Source organism: Chenopodium album, chromosome 22 (assembly GCF_948465745.1).
Source record: "Chenopodium album chromosome 22, dcCheAlbu1.1, whole genome shotgun sequence".
Taxonomy (NCBI): domain Eukaryota; kingdom Viridiplantae; phylum Streptophyta; class Magnoliopsida; order Caryophyllales; family Amaranthaceae; genus Chenopodium; species Chenopodium album.
Window position 1 is genome coordinate 36,347,364 of NC_137855.1, and position 20,469 is coordinate 36,367,832.

Below are 20,469 nucleotides of genomic sequence, written 5' to 3' on the forward strand. Positions count from 1 at the left end.
TTTCAACTTAAAACTTAGAATTAAAATTAATTAAAACTCAAAAACCTTTGAAATTAAAAAGTTAACTATCATCAATTGTTTATTTAATACTCCGTACTTCCTATTTGGCATTTTGGCTGATAAAATATATGTATATATTGTTATGTACATTTTTTTGGAAAGATTAATAACGATTATGTAATTGTTAAATATAATTAATAAATATGAAACCCATAAAAAACGAAAAAAAAAAATTATTTGACAAAATTGTATAGACGATTTCGTAGTTACCTTAGCTAAACATTCATTGGCATATAGCCTGTTCACTTAAGCTTAATTTCAGTTCAGTTCAGTTCAGTTTAATTCAGCTCATCAGCTCCTAATTTTCTTCTCTCACAACATATTCATTTCAGCTCTATTTAGTTTAGTTCAATTCAGCTTAACTCCAATCAGTTCAATTCAATCAGTTAAGTTCAATTCTATAAATGTGAACAGGCTCTAAGTAATCCTTTTTTTTTTTCTTACAACGATTAAGTAATACTCATAACTTATGTATATATGTATGTGCATGATAAAACTTATATTCAACATGGCATGAACTAACACAAAGCATAATAAATACGTAATGCAAAAATGTTGTTTATAAATAGTAGTAAAATTATTACAAAGTTTAATAATAGAAAAATGAAAATAAAAACCAATATGATAATAACAATAAAATCAATGAAATATTTATTTTTACTCTCTTTGTTAGATTAATCGCAACAGTTTAATTAGCACATGTAATATTGCACAACTTTCACTTTTAATATTTTCAATTGTATATTACTATGACAAAAAGAAAAAAAAAAGTTGATATAATGAAAGTATACATAAAGACTAATCCAAAAAATTTTACATTGACAATTTATTATTATTATTATTATTATTATTATTATTATTATTATTATTATTATATTTTATTTTATTATTATTTTATTTATTTTTTATTATTAACATGTAAACAAAGTAAATATGTGAAATGTCTTCAAAAAAAGTAAATATGAGAAATTGTTAATAATGTAAAGTCAAACTGTTGCGATTATTATCTAAAATGGAGGTAGTGATTGTCCTGATTGATATGGTGCTAACATTATTAATGCAATATGCTTATATGCATATGCACTTTAACTATCTACATAAACAATAATGTTTTTTTGTTGATGTTGTTTGTTTGTAAAATAAAAAAAAAAAAACAAAACATCATAATTGAGCTTAAAACTAAAGCGTGTACAATTAGTGTAGTTCTAAAAGTTCACGTGGAAACGTAACATATTTGGAATTTTATGAATATAAATTTGGATTATATAAATGAATATTTGGATTTCTTGTCCAAAAAAAAAAAAAAAAAAAAGGATTTTATGAAATAGTTGGTCTTTAGTGTAAAATACGTAGTATGTAAGTATGTAACATCACTTGACATATACCTTCTATTCTTAAATGTTTGCTCCATATGCTTTTTAAAGATTAAAATTAAAAAATTTGACCACATGTACACTAATTTTTATGGATAAAATTATGTTGACAAATCTTGTTAAATTTGCATTGCGTGTAGTTTCGTAATATATTTTAAACAATTTTATTAACATGTAATTTAAGATAAAACTTGTGTTTCTCGAAGACCTGTAAATAGTAAATAGTAAATAAAACATACATTAAGCCGGGACTTCCTTGCCCATTTCTATGATCTTGTTCACCAAAATTTGGGCAAAGTTACTGATTGTTAGCCAGATTTAACATAAACAAGTATCATCTAACTGAAAAAAATTTCTTAGTTGCATTTAAAATTTTATCTAGCAAATTGTCTGTCGTTTACAAGTACAGAAACACATGGTCTGATAAAATTTTGTTAGTTTTGTATGTGAACATAAAATCTTGTCAACCGAAAAGGTGTGTTGCATTTAAAAGAAAACAGAGGAAGTATGAGTTTATAATTACTCCATATATTATAACTACTCCACTTTATGTTACTCCGTAAAATGTAATATGTAGTGCAACTTAACTCACATTAACACCCAACCAACTCTATCAAGTTTCCAATCAGTTCTTATTATACCCAAATGATTGAACATTTATTTTACCAAATTAAAGCAACCAAAATTAATTTCATCTTATGATTTTTGAAGCCGACCTTATATCGTTTGCCCATAACCAAAATAAACATGATAAAGATCCCTAAAATGTGGATTATTAATTCCCATACAAGCACTAAGTTGAAATTATTAGTTTAATTTAAAATGGGTATAGTTGTTTTCTTAGTTGAAAATTATTTGTTTGATCAAATATAAATAAGCTAAGGTAACCAGAATTGATTCAATTAAATAATCTTGATTTGTCCATAATACTCTTAATGAAAATTTAAGTAAGTATATGGAGTAGTACTATATTGTGGATTGGTGAAGATCATATGTGAAAGGTATTATGATCTTTCACAACCTAATTCCTTAAAAATGACCATATGTCATATTATTGTGAAATTAAAAAGAGTATAAGTATCAATTTAATATAATATACTCCCATTGTTTCTTTTTAATAATCTTTATATTTTGACCTTTATGATCAACTTAATATAACTTTGACTATAAAATTCACTGTTATTATCATTAAAATTATATCATATGGGAATTTGTCATATGGGAATCTATCTATAAATAAATTTCTTAGAATTTTTACTCATTTTTGAACGTGTAAATAATCAAAGATGTTTATCGGAGATCGTAAAAAAAAAAAAAAAAACTGAGGGAACATAAGTTGGTCATAAATGAACTAGAAAATATAGGAAATAGTAGTATGACCTTATAATTCTTTTCTATACAAATTTGGGTCTACATAAATTTGGGCCTAACAGTGACAATTGGGTCAAATAGTGTGTTTTTTTTTGGATCAACTTATCCATTATTTTGGTTCAAGATTATCATTGAGTCTCAACTAGTAGAGTTTAAAGCATGTACTGCAATGAAAAATGGCCCAAGGGTGAGTATTGAAGATTTGAAGTCAATTAATGTACATGGACCTAAATATAAGGTGTACATGGACCTAAATATAAGGGCTGGCTTATGAAATATGACTTGTTACTTTGTTAGTAAAATTGTCAAAAGTGGCCCAACCTGAAATCTCATCCTAGCCCAAACCTAAAATTTAGGTTTAGATAAAAGATTTGGAATCTGAAAATCCAAGATCGATTGGATTTAAACTTAGGACAATAGGAAGCTATCTATAAAGGGGAAAAAAATAGCATATACATTAGTTTGTGAATGAATTACTAGTGCATTGGTCCTATATGTGCTCATATTCATACAATCTGATTTGAAACAATGTATTTTATGTTTACTTTGTTTAAAAGAAACTTTTTGAGTTGATATGTTGAGTTGAAAGATCACTTGTCAAGTTTTAATTAGTAAGTTTAATACTCCGTGTATATATATATTTTTTTTATGGTGATGTAAACGGGTTGTTGTCCAAATAGTTACGTTCACATTATATGTGGATTGGGTTAGTGCTAGAATATGCTGACTGCTACTACAATACATGTTAAGAAGACGAGGGAGTTAGAGTCCCCATATAAGTTAGGGAGGACTCGAACTTGTAACCCCAAACCACGAAGTAACCACCATTACCATTGCCAAATGAAACTCCTAAAGTCCTAGTCTTTCACATTAGAAACGGCCCAGGAGTGAATGGTGATTTTACTAACATGTTGTATGGCCCTAAAAATCACATATAGGAATTAGGAAAGTCCATAATCATTGAGATTGTTGGAAATTTCATCCCAATTCCCACATGGAAGAAATAGCAAGGTAAAGAGCTATTTGTACAGTGAAGCTCAATAAAGTATTACAAGGCTTTTTGGGAAAGAGTGCAAAAACAAAAACGTACAGGCTTGATCCAAAGCGAACAATATTGTACTCGTACTGTGTATGTATGAGCATGCATCTACAGTCTTACATAGTTTTGTCAAATGCTTATTGGTATTTGAAATTTTCTCTTGTTATTTTTTAATAATGGTCTCAATTGTTACATGTAAAATATAGCTATAGATTATTCAAACTACTAAGTACTCCGTATTACTTTCCACTACGTATCTCACAAATTCTGAAAATGGTCGAGTACTTGTGAAAGAGATATTTTTGAGTTATTCCTTATTTCACTAGGATAGGAGTTGCTTTTTAATTTGTTATATTTTTTTTTTGGTGTTGTACTCGGTTCATCCTTTGGGCTAATCCGGATTCGGGGATCGGTTCTGAGTGGTTAGGTTTCAGTCCTCTCCTAATTGCTGTTGCGAAGAATCGAACACGGGTTATCCCTAATAAGTGTAATCCCAATCACCACTACACCAACAATTAATTGATAATTCATTATATTATTTAAGTCCAAGTTATACATATGATGAACAATTTTATCCTATAAGTTGACAAAAGTTAAATTTTATAAAAAGTTATACCATATAAACAGCTAGACCGAATTTTAATCGAAAAATAAATGTCCATAACCGCTAATTTGAGGTGGCCTTTTTCGGGCTAGGTTTGGATAATAGTATGAATGGACTGTCCAAATATGCACTTTTTTCCTTCATAAAAAGTAACAGTAAGTTTTGAAATGTTTAACAGGGAAATGGAATGTAAATAATTTAATTTTCAACATAAAATGATGTTGAAAAAGGTATTTAGAAGATGGGTTGCTCTTAAGTCTTGAGCACTACTACGGCCCACTATCGATTGTTGGGAAGATGGAGACCTAAGCCCTTTTTTATCCAATTTGTATTTCATTGAGCCACTAAGGTTGATTTTGCCACTGAGGCTGCGCAAAAGTTGCATGACCCTATTTATGTGTTTAATGATTGGCAATTTGGCATATAGGCCCTACATTAAAAGTGGTAACTAAATGCATAAAGGGAAAAAGTAGTAATTAGTGTAACAATTTTTAAAAATTAGAGGCAAATTGATTTGTTATAAAAATTGTTTTATAGGACTAGGTGTTCACAAAATCCGGTGATTAAAAATTAAAAAAAAAAAACCCTTAATTTAGGCACAAATAACATATACAGAATAGTTTTTTTTTTAGCTTGTTTTCTTAATGTATAGAAAAAGGCTAGGGTGTAATATTAGCCGCATAATTGTTACTCAAACCGCTCTTATTTTCATCTTCCTCTATTTTCTTGTTAGCTAACCATGCATTACCGCGATTATGCCCGCCCCACAACAACCGCAACTACCACCCCACCTTAATTACATAATAAGGCAGGACCTTAACCACAACCGCATGCTATCCTCAGTTATTCCCCACCACTCCCCCTTAACCACCATCACCACTACTTGACCAACATCGCCACCTAACCACCTCTGATCTGATCCATACCAACATGACAAGTTTCCACCATGCTACACCAACATCAACCCCAGGACTTATCCAATCCGGCTTTAAAAAAAAACTTTAGGCCAAAAGGTGGTGGCATCCGCTAATTCCACCCGTACCAAAGTAGAGGCGTTTGCATATTCCATTATTCTCCTTTGGTCTTCACATCACTTGAAATAAACACCTGATACGGAGTATCATTTAAATCCACGTAATTAAATTTGACTTGAACTTTCATCATACATCTTATATGATATTTTTTTTAATACAAAAGGAAGCATGCATTACTTGGACAAAGCCCTTAAAAATTATTACAACCTAACGTGTACATCTTATATAATATATTAGTATGATCTATTTTTTTACACGGTTTTACGGAGCAGTTGATACATCACTACAAGCAATAAGGGTTTGTTCAACTTAGAAGTTCACATAGATAAGTTTAAAAACTTTACTTCATAACTACACAAATTTTAGATAAGACTCTATGGATAAGTATACAAAAGTTAAGCTAATTCAAGCAAAACACAACGCCATTTTGTCTTAACCATATTACAATAGTTGACTTTATTTTAGGTTAGAAAATCAAAAGTTCGTATAATCTACGTTAAATAATCATGCATAATTTATAAAGTAGGTAGATGATCACTTTAAATAATAGCGAGAAGTGTATTAAGTTGTTTAAAGAGTACGCATACTACTCACATTCAAGTGTTTAACTATTTGACTAAAGAGAAACATCAATCAAAGTGTAGGCAGGCCAACCATAAAATGTATGTACCTATTGCAAACATAATAAAGCAAAGTAATTTCTACTTAAAAACAATATTCTTTCATACTCCTTATTAAGGACAAAATCATGTCTAATTATTTAACTACTGGTGCCATATCAAATCCCTAAAATCATGCAATTAACCAAATTATTTTATAATGCCTTCCTTTCCCATAATCAAGGGCCCCTAACGATAATCAATTTACTTATCTACGTATGCTTCCTCATTTTAATTAAATCACCTCAACAACTCCTTAAATTAAAGTTGTGAGTATGACTCGTGTCATTGCATTGTGCATGTTGTAATGTCAACATTCAAAATAAGGTGTCAGGTATTCAAAATTTGGGATCAATTTGTATCCACGCAAATACATTAGTATTTGTATATTTAATGTGAATCTGGATATAAAGCTAAACAATATCACACTTTTGATTATTTGATTAGGGTTTTGACTACTTAAGATGACTCTTAATCTAAGCAATCAAGCAATAATCCAAAAAAAAAAAAAAAAAAAAAAAAAAAAAAAAAAAAAACAACGTATATTACTACCTGCACCTAAATGCAAGATTGTACACATGGCCACTTAGTAAGCCAAGTGATCAATCTAAAAACTCTATCCTACATGCATATAAATTAAAAGCAATGAGTCAAGCAAGAATGACAACTTTAACAAATGATGCATTTGATTTCACATTTTTGAATATATTTATTAAAAATAATTAATTGATATGATTTATTTAATTACAGTTGATTTACATGTTAAAATGACATCTGTTGCAGACACAAAAATAATCTATATTATTAGTGTATTACATTACATATAATAACTTTTTTTTTGAAACCACATATAATAATTATTAGGGTTAAAATCATGTTAATAATCCATTATAATTATTTTTTCCCATCTAAATGAATCATCCAAATTAATCCAATACAATTTAAGTTATAAGTATTTGGGCAGGTTTATTACTAGCCTAATAAAACAAGTTAAAAAAATAGGTTAAAAAATTTCAAGTCGTAAAATGGTTCAAGCCCAAACCAACCAAGTTCAATCAAAAGCTCATAAAATTCAGAATTCATTATTCTCAAAAGCTCATAATATTCTATCGAATTATGTCGTTGTTCAGGCCATATCGAATTATGTCGTCGTTCAGGCCAGGTGCATTCAAACATAGATCATTGAGCAAATACTTTGATGTTTATTATGAGATTACATTATTGAATATGGTATTTCAACTATATTTTGGCTTCATTAAAAATCATTTTATTTTAATCTAATAACCCTATATAACGAAAAGTTATACTCTTTATATTTTTCAAATTACAATCATTGTGCTTCCATCTATTAGGAGTTGGTGACACTCCGGAAACAAAAAAAAGAAATAAAATAACAACAACAATTAGGAGTTGGTAACAAATATGTTAAATTTTGCATCAAGGTTTATAAGTTTATTTGTTGATTGATATCAATTTATTCCATTTTTTATGAATACATTATATTCTTATATAATTATAAGAATAACCCAAAATTCTAATGAGACAATTCTAAGCCATCCCTCCAAAGTTCTGATTATTTAAGAGTGTGTCGGGCGCTATTCCAAATCGTAGGGCAATATCCCAATTCATAATTACTAATCAAATGATAAGTATTTGATGCAATAAGTAATGGCCGATATTTGAATAAATTCTTAAGAGATTTAGGGGAAAAAAATCAATTTATTCCATTTTTCATGAATACATTATATTCTTATATAATTATAAGAATAACCCAAAATTCTAATGAGACAATTCTAAGCCATCCCTCCAAAATTCTGATTATTTAAGAGTGTGTCGGGCGATATCCCAAATCGTAGGGCGATATCCCAAATCGTAATTACTAATCAAATGATAAATATTTGATGCAATAAGTAATGGCTGATATTTGAATAAATTCTTAAGAGATTTAGGGAAAAAAATAACCTGGGTTACTTTGTCGGGGATTACTAGAGGGGTTACTCGGTCAAGGGTTACTTGGTAAGGGGTTATTTGTGGGGTTACTCGATCAAGGGTTACTTGAGGAATTATTCGGTTAAGAGTTATTCGAGGGGCTACTCGATCAGGGGTTACTCGAGGGGTTATACTCGATCAGGGGTTACCCGAAGAGTTACTCGGTTAGGGGTTATTTGAAGGGTCACTCGGTTAGGAGTATCTAGAGTAACCCCTCACCATGTATCTCGAGTAACCTCGACAACTCGAATAACTCCTGACCGAGTAATCCCAGTAGCTCGAGTAAAGCCCTGTTCTTTTCACCTTAAAAAAATAATATTAAGTAAAAATAATTTCAGTTTAGGAAAAAAAAGTTCAGTTCATTAAAATTAATTTCAGTTCAATTAAAATAATTTCAGTTCAGTAAAAATAAGTTCAGTTCAGTAAAATTCAGTTTTCTTAAAGAAGAATTATAATAGAAAATCAGTAAAAATAATTTAATTTCAGTAAAAATAATTTCAGTTCATTAAAATTAAATTCACTTCAGTAAAAATAAGTTCACAGGGCCTAACTTTAGTAACCTCGTCCATACTGTATGGCCAGTCTCACAGAAAAAACCCTATAGCTGATTAGCATAATGTAATCAATGTTGCAAGTATTCAGAAACGAACGGAGCAAAAGATGGGAAGAGCCAATCATAGCATCATCTAAATTATTAGACACCCCTTCCTCCGACGGTCCCTCATCAATCTTCCCAATTGCACCTCAAATCCCATCCACCGTAAAAGGGCAATTACGTAATCTGTCAATAAACATCGAACACCCATTTAAACTTTCCCATTTCTCAACCTCTTTTCCCCAAATATCTCCTTCTTTCTCTCTCTTTGTTAACAACCAAATTAATAAAACTCAAAATCAAAACCCCAAAAAACCTCCTTCATCTTCTTCCCCCAAAAAAATAAAAAGAAATGGCAGCTCTGCAACAAAAACTCACAATTCTAACCATCCTCTGTTTCACACTTTCTCTCTCCTCCACGTCATCATCCACCATGACAGTCCACGACCTTCTGAAGAAGAAAGGTTTACCAGCCGGTTTACTCCCAAAAGAAGTTAAATCATACGAATTCAATGATGAAACCGGACTTCTAGAAGTTTATATTGACGGTCCATGTTTAACAAAATTCGAAAACAGGGTTCTTTTTGAAAGTGTTGTAAAAGCTAATCTTACTTATGGTGAACTTATGGGTGTTGAAGGATTATCACAAGAAGAGCTTTTTATTTGGTTACCTGTTAAAGAAATTACTGTTTTTGATCCTAAATCTGGGATTATTTTGTTTGATATTGGTATGGCTCAAAAACAACTTTCTTTGTCACTTTTTGAAGATCCTCCTAGTTGCAGACCTCAAGAAGGTAATTTTTTGTGCTTTAATTTTTCTGGGTTGTTTGATTTTTAGTTCAATTTATGATTTTTAGGGTTTAATTTTGTAATTTTTTTGGTTTTTTTTTATTTGGGTGTTTTAATTGATTTGGGTATTTTTTGAATTTCATGCAAATAGTTCTGAGATCGAATTTGTCAAATTAGATGTGTAATTGATCTGGGTTTAGCTTGAATTTGTCTAATTAGTTGCTTAATTGATTTGAGTTTAGCTTGAATTTCTCTAATTAGGTGATAAATTGATTTGGGTTTAGCTTGAATTTGTCTAATTAGGTGTGTAATTGATATTTAATCAAATAATTAGGGGTGTAATTGATTTGGGTGTTCAAAATTTCTTGCTAAATCAAAGATTCTTGAGCCTCCAACTTGTTGATTTTGGTACAAAACTTTATTGGGTGCTAATCTTATTTAATTGGTGATGGAGTGTGCTTTAGTTTAAGTTAGTTTTTGTTTACGTTACGCTTAATCTACATAAATGTACTATTTAGTGGTTATTATAAGTTTAATTAAATTTTGATAAAAATGAGTGGTTATTTTATAATTTTACTTTGATTTTTTTCACAGGATTAATAAATTATAGTGGAAGGAAAGACAAAGGATTTGGAGCAGAAAGATGAAGAATAAGAATTGATGAAACTGTGTTATGAATATGTTCCCCTTTCTCTCACTGTGTGGTTTGATTGATGATGATATAATTTGTGAGTTAAGATGATCTTGAATAGGTGTGTGAAATGGGGTTTGTTAGATAACTTGTATAGATCCGAAATTTTGGTATCAAATTTTGAATGTATCTGTATCAGATTCCTTCTTACTAGAAATTTTGTTTTCTTTTATTTATCATTTTTTTGATAGTTTAAAAACTTTGTCAAAGGTAAAAGTACAAGTTTCGAGTCAAGAATCCTATCATACGAGTAAATTTCCACATGAATCTGTTAATCTGTTACAGTATATTCTGATAAAAGAATGGAGGAGTAGATACTGCTTGGTTGTTACATGGATGTTTAAGCAAATTCGACGAATCGACACTTGTATTAAGAGGTTTGAGTTAAGCATTTATGCTAAACACTTCAATGGCATTGAATTTGAATGAAAGGTAAAGAAACTAAACATGAATGTAACAAAAAGGATTCTGAATAATTAGATTATGAAAAGGGATGAGTTTATTAGTGGATTAATTGAAGCATATTAATGACTATTGACATTTCAAAGGTCTTGGTATTCTTGTAGATTGGCCGTTGTAATGTTTCAATATTAACATGAACATAGTATTATTCTTTATGACATGTAACTTTAACTTAATGAAGGCATATCAATTGTGTCAGTCGAGTTAATCTTAGATAATCAATTTAAATTTTTGGGTTTGATGTTCATTGAAAGATTGTCAGTTTTTTTATCGAGTTAAGTTTTCGAATTATATATATATGCAAATTTAAGGTGAATATTAGATTTTGTTTGGACTTAGGTTTGTCATTCTCGATCTATATATTCAAAGGTGCATATTAAATAAACATCTCACGGACTTTCTAGATTAAGGTTAATTTCAATCGATTTTTTCTCGGTCAAGTTTAGATGGAGTCTACGTTTGAAACTTTGAATGTTTAATATGCTTGTTAATAGTGTAATGTGAATCATGTGAAAGATGAATCATTAAAATCATCATTTTAAAGAGCACTAATACATAATTATGATTATATATAGTACTCGTATGTGTTTGAGATTTGTCGGTATGAACTCGTACTAGTAAAGAGTAGTAGTAATCCATCTACTATCACACTCTTGTACACATTCTCACATGAATTTTGCTTTACCTATAATATTTTCTTCTTTTTGTGTTTCTACCCATTAAGAGGAAAGTGTTTGAGAGCATGATAATATAAGCTTTCTTTTTAGAAAGTTTTTATCAATCAAACTTTAACTAGTAAAAATTCAATACACCCATTGAAAAAATATCAACATTTTCCCCCAAAGAAAGAAAATTTCTATTTATAGCATTAAATAAATTTCAAACATGTGCAAGAAAACACCAAAATTTATCAAAAAATTTGATTAAAATTTTGATCATAGATCATAATCAATAATATTTGATCATAGGATCCACCTAAAAAATCAATAATTGCAAATTTAGCAACAAACATTGCATGCTAGAGCGGGAAAGGTGGGTCCAAACTAGAATAATTATTTATAGTAATTGAGAAAATGGGACCCAAATGACAACGTATAATTAGCTTTTTTTGGTGAACAAAACGGTGGGACCCACAAATGCAAATTGCTGATTTGACTGGCAAATGGAAGACAGCAAGCTGTACGTTAATTGATTTGATAGAGGGGTATAATTGCAAATATTCAAGTTTGTTCTCCAGCTATTGGATTGTAGCATATTTTTTGGGGGCTACATATGAATTGGGTTTTATCTAGCTACACTTGTTTTATTTTTGACTAGTTGTATTACGAAGTATTTTATATTCAGTACTCCTTCCGTCCCTAAATTATATTCCTCTTTGGAAATTTACACGGGAATTAAGGAGGGAAGAATAAGACAAATAACAATAATTGGATAATGCAATGGGAAGTACAAAGATAGAGTAGTTATTACTCATGACATGTCATCAATCCTTTGCAAAAAAAAAAAGGACCAATCACATGCTCCTAATTGAAAATTTTTAACCAATCATATTCATTGTAATTTGGCACAAGGATTATGAGTGAGATTAGGTAAGGATGAGTGAGAAAGCATTAAATATAAAACAGAAAAAGAGAGTTGATTTACTAAAAAAACTTACTTAAAATAGAAAGGAAGAATGTAATTTTGGAATACCCAAAATAGAAAGGAGGAATGTAATTTAGGGACGGAGGGAGTACATTTTTCCCTCAAAAAAAAAAAAAAAAAAAAAAAAAAACAGTACATTTTAGATGCCTGTGACAAATGTGACTATAAATAACGAGCATGTGAAACTCGGGCCCACTGCCACGCTCGTTACTCGTCCCTTCCAAGAGTTCTAACTGCCTCATCTACTTTTTTTTGGGTCGAGTTTAATTGTTTATGGCTTGTTTTCTTCAGATTAATTTCACTTCAGTTCAGTTCAACTTTAATAAGTTTAGTTTAATTTAGTTCAGTTCAGCTTAGTTCAGTCAATCAGAACAGGCTCTTACTATCTCCGTTTCAAATTAAAGGAGAGTGTGTCACAAAGTCAGTTTAACTACTCTACAATTTAGTGAGTTAGTTTACTTAGTTATAGATGAGATTAATGAAACTCGTTAAATTAATACCAAATTGGACCTTTAAGAGCATATCATTCACAGAAATACTTGCGTGGACCTGGTCCACAATAATAATATTGTGGACCCGAGGTTTATACACACGCAACTGACATTATATTGAACATAGTGACCCTTATTTTTAACATAGTAACCTTATTTTTAACATAGTAACCTTTATTAAAAGTTGTATAATGTTTAATACTATTGTGAACTTGAAGTATGACGTTATGATCCTAATTTGAACATAGTGACCTTTATTATTTATATTGACCTTTTAAAATATTTCATTAAAAAATTAACACCTATATATTACCAAAATGACTTTTATTTTCAACATAGTGACCTTCATTTTATTATAGTGACATTTTTTTTTTATTAATAAATCTCTAATGTTAGTGGTCCACAATAAATTAGTGTGAAACAGGTCCATTTAAGAATTTACCTATCACTCATACTTTGGTGTGTTAATGTCGTAAGTTTCCTAATTTCATTTTTTTTTTTTTGTAGTAGTCAACCAAGTAGAAGGCACACAGTGTAAAAGGGAGAGAGGTAAATGGGTATGCGATTTACTGAATATACCCCCAATGATTACCAGCCCACTCATCTTCTATCTTTGCCACACCACTAAGGTTATTATTGGTATTTTGTTAGTATAACATACTGTACTAAATATTGCTTGAAAATTCCATTTTGCAGCCAAAAAAAAAGAGGGACGTACATACAATTACACGATTTTAACTTAGAAGTTGTATAGATTACAATCTTTTTATGTATGTATATCTTTGGTAACTTAAATCATTTTGAATATTGCTAAATTTTTCACCAATCCGCTTTTTCAACACTATTGAAATCCCGAAAGTAATGGCCTGGTAGATCTTATATACAACAATTGTATAGTAAAGTATATAAATAACTCAGTTATCCCAAATCAAACAAAATCACCGTTCTTAACATGTATGTGATTCGAGGTGACTAAAGGCATGTTCACTTTAACTTAATTTCTGTTCAGTTCAATTCAGCTCCAATCAGTCCAGTTCAGTTCAACTCCTAATTTCCTTCTCTTATAAAATATTCATTTCAGCTCTATTTAATTCCTCCAATCAGTTCAGTAAATGTGAACATACCCTAAACCTACCTACTTCTATTATATACTCCATAAAGTCCATAGTACGTACTATGCGAGCTTTGTCTTCAACCAAAAACTTTTTACGTGAATTACAATTATTCTCCTGCTACATAGAAGTAATCATGGAAGACAATAGAGCATAATTAATTTAGGAGTAATCATACTTATCTTAATCAAAAGAAGGATTATAATAGATCGATTAGTCCACTAAATTAATTTAATTTGCAATTAAAAAATGCTAAATAATCATAGCCTATGTCGTTATCTCTCTCTTTCCACTTTGATTAAATTAGCTGGACAACAAATTCAGCTGGCATCAAGGAGCTGTTTGTCTTCAACAATTAAGACAACCCATGCAGTTTCCCTTGTTGTTTCATATGTTTGTCTTTCTTTGCCAATTATACTTTCAATCAAATGTTACAGTTTTATGAGTAATTAATTGATTTAAACCACCAAAATAGAAATAATTTACCCATCACTGACACTCCAAAAACGCTGTCTTAATGCACATACAAGACACAACATAACCTTCATCTCACTTGCAACCTGCAGTTTCAGGGGATGGTGACAATATGTCCTGAAGGTGGCCAGACTAATTTTATCATTATTGTCGTTGATTCCGGATTTTATAGGATCATGTTTAGTGTCCAGACTAACCCTTTCGTCCTTAAACAATAGGCCACATATACAGGATCATGTTTGGTGTCCAGACTAACCATTTCGTCCCTAAACAATATAATAGGCCAAATGTATGGGAACCTATTTGAGATAATTACCCCCATCGCCGAAGATCATCACAAGTCAAAGCGGAGGTAACTATTAGTTCAACCTGCTGTTATAGGTTATAGGTTGGGTTTATGTGGACGACAAATCTTTCAGATGGAGAGCAGAAGTATAAAACATAATAGCTCACAGAAAGAACTAATGTGGGCGGTAATGTGGTATACTGGTAGATGTGGTAAACCTTGCTATTATAGATTATCATCACTCTTAAATCAAGCTCAACAGGGTAATCAATCAACTTTAGAAATAAAGCACAGAATATTCCTTTATATACCCATTTAATAGTCTTCCAATTATTCTTCGTGAACTTAACTGTACAAGGACGTCTTCCGATGATTACTAACATTTCTCAAAAAGCCATATACGTACCAAAATGAGAAATGTACTAACATAACATTTACCATGCATTGATACTTGATAGCACTCAAATAAAACCTGAACCCTGTTATAGTTCTTTGCAAGCAAAAACGACTAGATGTTGAAGGATCGACAAATTAGACAGCTGAGGAATTTCAAGTCTAACCTCGCTTCATCACTACCACCATGATCACCATCATGGCAAGTGCCATGAATGAACCTCCGGCCAAGTAAGTCCTGGAGTTATCATCAGTACATCCAGCTCTTTTATCCGCCTCTGGGACGGCAAACCAGCTCTGGACCATATCAGCCAAGTTTTGAACCATGTCGACTACTGTAAGCTTTACATTTTCTAACAAAGCCATCAGACCATCGGGCTTTTCATTATCATCGTAATCAGGAGAATTTACAGAGCTCTCTGTAGACTCTTGGTTCTCCAACTCGGGACTCTCAAATAAAGTAGCTGTAAGTGTTGTGCTACATGATCAGACTTCACATGTATATACATATTTGAAAGAAAATAAAAACATAGGGAATAACTCTAACTAGAATTCAAGTACGGGCTTAACAAGTTTCTTACCTTTTTTCTCTGACTCGAGATACTCCACAAGAATAGGGTTTTGCATAACAGCAGTCCACACATTAGGATCACAAGCAATTGAAGCAACTACAGTCTGCCAAGAGAAGAGAATAAGGGGGAAAACAATCAAAGTTAGATGATTAAACTCAAGAAAATATCACATATATTACATACAGTTCCATCCAAACCAACAAGAGTCCGAGCATATTGACATTATCTTTAAATGGAAAGTCCGATGTAAACAAGCAAGTTGCAAGTACTCAATTCTAATGTATTTTGCAGTCAGCAATAAAAAAACCAAGAACAAAAGCAGAAAAGGCATTATATACTGTAGTCCTTTCTAACCCTTGTCAAGCATTAGGACAATGCCTCAATTCTTCATTGTCCACATTTATTCTATTGAACTCTGCAAGCAGCTTTAAAAATTGATGACAGAAACACTCAAATAAAAGATACAACTTTGAGCCGCAAACAGCTATAAATAACTAAAAGCTACACAAAGGCAATCCTTTTTCCAGCAACGATTATGCTCACATAAAGAATCTCACATCTTAAACCTATACTTTGTTTTGTTCACCTTCAGAGAAATTTTAATAAAAATCAGTTTCAATCAGTATATGCAAGTTTATTACGTAAAAATGAGTTCTAATCAGTTAAAATTAACAAATTCATAAACAGATTCAACAGCAAATCAAATCAGTAAAATCAGTTTTTCAGTCAATAAATTCTGGTACGATCAATAATTAATTATAATCAATAAAATTATTCAGTTCCATAATATTATGTTTAGAGAACAAGGCCATATCAGGATATGAGAAATGCCAATATTCAAAGAAATTCACATTTCAACCACAAAGTTCAATATACCCTTGATCACAATATCCAAACATATATAATCAAGAAAATATCCATCCAAATTTCAACTTTGAAGAGAATAGCCAAAAACAGACATTTCTCCTCCATTAACAGCTTCTAAACTCTCATTGTCAGTACAGCAGTAATTAATTACAAGGAAACTAGTTCTGATAGTTAATGTCAATTTTATTGGACTAGTATGTAGTCAAATGTTTGATAAATTCTATAATAACTAATACTATACATATAGCCCAATACTATACGTAGAGCTCTACCTACAAAAGTTAGCTAATGAGCATTGCCATGAGTAGAAGACAAGATACGCATATGAATGACAAATCAATACCTGGGCAGCAGGGCTTTCTTTGAGCAACCTAAACGCCTGCATTGCACTTTTTGGCACACGTGACTCCTGAGTGATGCAAGCTTTAGTCTCATGGAGAGCTGGGATTGTGTCCACGCTTCCAGAAGATTTTGGTGAAGAGAGATATACTCTGCAAATAGGTACCATTCATATTAATAACCCAGCAGCCAACACAATGATGTCATACAATAGATAAATCTAAGCTATACGATGAAAGGAGCCAAAAAAAAAAAAGTCTGATACTTCATAGATATTTAAATGCTGTGACAAAACTGCTCCAAGGGTTGATAGGAGCCAGTTTATTGATCCATTTGCAAAGGCCAAAGTAATTCTCTTGGCCAAATCCAAATTCAGGATAATTGAGGTGAATAATTTCAGTTGATTACTTGAGTTATATATCACAAAATTCATCCCTTAAGAACGTCAATCCTAAAGTTCCTACAGAAGTTCTCAGTGACAAGCCAACAACCATAATTCTGACGAAGCTAACACAATTGTAAGATTGTAGATGGAGGAAAACTCTTGGCGCATAGCCTCTATGTATTTAATGGGAACTTGAGGGTGGAAATTATGATGGCAAAAAGTACCACTCTATGCATAATGGTACATAAAAAGTACATATAAACAATTTATACTTTAATGGTACATTATACATGTATAGTAGTACACAAAAATGACCATTGTACCAAAACAGGAGAGAAAATGTACGACCAAACCCTAAATTGCCCTCCTATGTACATGCCAAATACATAGGCCCTATGTGCCTAGATGCACTCGCAGACGAAAAACGGGTGTCAGAAATAGAGATCATAAAAATAAATTTTTAAAAAAAGGCATAGTAACTAAAACATAACAAATGAGGGTCAAAATTCAAAGCACAACTCCAGCTAGGCAGCTATTTGGGATCAAGTAGCCTCTTTAAGAGTCAAAATGAGGTATCTAAAGGCCTAGCAGCAAATGAAAACAATGAGGAATTTGTACTTTATAAATTCAAATTAAGCAGCAGCAAATTATAAGGTATCACCATGTAACTAGTGTTATGGCAGGCCTGGCAGCTATCTAGGGATGGACATAAGGAATTGTCTGGTTGTCCCATACGGCCATATCTACAAATAGCAAAGGAGCTCGCTAGTCAGCTACAAATGAACTAGAATACGAAACCACAAAGGTGTTGACAAGCCTAACGGTTCATTACACTAGCATTTCGCAAAGATTGAGATAATAATCAGAATTTTTCGGAACTCCAACAGTTATTCAAAAATTGAGCACTATAAATGCGAAAAGACTTCCCACATGAGCACCATCCTACAATGGGACACTAGAAAGAGGCATTTGCATCACAAAATCATACAAACACAAAATCTTTTCTACCTAATTGGGCAAGTTTAACTAGAAATTCATAATTAACAACCAGCTTCTTATGCAGACAAAAATCCTAATGCTCAAAGTTCCAATAGTTGATCATTAGTTCACACACCAATTTCAAAAAAAATAATTACATTCCTTTCCCTTTACAAAAAAGTAAAAATCTTTCCTCTCCTTTTTCCCATATCAAAACAAAATTTAATCAATACTTAAGAAAATCACCAAAATTCAAATAACTCCAAAACAATAATGACAACTATTCCGTATAAATATAACATTTTATATATGATGTAGACGAGATTCGATCACAAGCCATGACGAAATTCGGCACCATTTCCACAATTATCACCCACAAACATATAATTCAACAATATAAAAATTCATCATAGTAAAAAAATTATTAAAAAAAAAAAACATAAATCCAATAAAATCAAATAGAGAAATAGAAAAATTACTGATCAAGAGCATCTTTAAGTTCAGAAGTAGCTTCCTTAGTTTCTTCAATAGTAGGAACAGGTCCAAAAACCAATCTGGGTTGACCCGAATCAACCCGATCAACAACGAATTCATCTTCAACACCAGCAAATTCCCAATCATCAATCTCCCAAGCCGGTTTCTGAACCGTTTCTTCAACCGTCAATCCACCGCTCGAAGATAACCCAGAAGAAACCGGTCGAACCGTTTTCCGAGCCGCTAAATTCACCTGACTTTCAGCCGCTCCACTCGCAGCGCGAAATCCGCCGGTCATTACTCCGAGTCCGGCGACTTTCGCCGCCGCTCTCATGGCTCCGCCGCCGCCCATGGTGGATTTGATCGATTGATTGAATTTTTTAGGGTTTATGGAATTTGGGGGAAATTGGAGGATGGATAATAATTTATTAATATGGGAAAAATGGGAATTTGATTGAGTGAAGTAAAGATGGAATAATAAATTGAGAGAGATTTTTTCGGGAATTTTTTTCGATTTTTAGAATGGAATTGGAAGTGGATAAGTCTCGTTTACATACGCCACGTGTGAATTGAGTGTATCTTTAATTAATTTTTTAAGAAGTGTTCTTGATATCTTGCTTAGTGAGAAGGACTTCCCTTTTATGGATTTGTTTTTACAAACAAAATAAAATAAAAATAAAGAGCAATTAATTTTCTTTATTTGAAAAAAAAAAATAAGAATTGAGGGGGGGGGGGGGGGGGGGGGAGAATTTATATTTTTTTAGAGATGATAAAATAGATTTTTTTTTTGACGGGAGATGAGATAGATTTGTTTTGTTTTGATTTGGAAAATATAGAAAAATTAGGTTAAAATCCCATGCAATGTACGGTTGTTAAATATTTTTGACAATAATATTACAAAATACTATATAAAGTATATACTCCCTCCGTTACTTTTTACTCGCAACAAACTAGTAGATTGCGGACTCTTAGGCAAAAGATTAGTAAGTGTAATTAACAAAAAATAAGGGCATGTGTTTAGTATTAATCCAACCCAAAAAAAAAATAAAAAAAAATAAAATACAACCACCTATCACCAGCAGCAGCACCACCACCACCTAGCAGCAGCACCATACGACCACCACCTAGCACCATACGACTTCGACCACCACCACCATCTATGTCGCCCACATCCCGCAACTGATTTCGAAGCACCACCACCACCATCTATGTCGCCCACAACCCACACCCCCGATTTTGAACCACCACCACCATCTATGTCGCCCTCAACCCACAACCCACACCCCCGATTTTGAAGCACCACCACCACCAACGCGCGATTGCGACCTACCACCACCTCTCGCCCAAAACCCACCACCGATTTTGACCCACAAAACCCACCACCGATTTCGCCCCACAAAACCCACAAACCTAATTCGATCCACCACCGATTTCGCCCCACAAAACCCACAACCTACTTCGATCCACCACGATTTCGCCCCACAAAACCCACAACCTAGTTCGATCCACCACCGATTTCGACCCATAAAGCCCACAACGAGGAAGGCGTCGACAAGGAAGAAAAGAAAAGAAAACGGAGCTGGCGACAAGTGAGGGGACAACAGCGTGACTTCCGGCGAGGTGTAGCTGTTGTAATGAGGGGAGATCGGTGAAGAAAGAGAGAGAATTTTTGGGTGTGGTGGTGGTGGTAGTGGTGGTGGTTGGCAATTGAAAGTGATGATGAATTTAATTGAGAGGGGAATGATTTTGGTGGAAATAATTAAGTTAATTAATGTAGAGTTTAAGTTA

At 32.1% G+C, this 20,469-nt stretch overlaps 2 protein-coding genes across 2 annotated transcripts; one reads left to right on the forward strand and one right to left on the reverse strand.

The window, feature by feature from the left end:
• The first annotated feature begins 8,943 nt into the window (after positions 1 to 8,943).
• LOC145604928 (uncharacterized protein At5g01610-like) lies at positions 8,944 to 10,376 on the forward strand. Its single transcript, XM_081660916.1, has 2 exons — positions 8,944 to 9,518; positions 10,108 to 10,376. Exons 1-2 carry the CDS (start codon positions 9,077 to 9,079, stop codon positions 10,158 to 10,160), a joined length of 495 nt encoding a protein of 164 aa, XP_081517042.1. The 5' UTR covers positions 8,944 to 9,076; the 3' UTR covers positions 10,161 to 10,376.
• A 4,573-nt stretch (positions 10,377 to 14,949) lies between these two features.
• On the reverse strand, positions 14,950 to 19,333 carry LOC145605550 (uncharacterized). Its single transcript, XM_081661619.1, has 4 exons — positions 18,687 to 19,333; positions 16,849 to 16,996; positions 15,648 to 15,741; positions 14,950 to 15,530 (listed from the first exon to the last, which is right to left on the reverse strand). Exons 1-4 carry the CDS (start codon positions 19,031 to 19,033, stop codon positions 15,229 to 15,231), a joined length of 891 nt encoding a protein of 296 aa, XP_081517745.1. The 5' UTR covers positions 19,034 to 19,333; the 3' UTR covers positions 14,950 to 15,228.
• Positions 19,334 to 20,469: the final 1,136 nt, after the last annotated feature.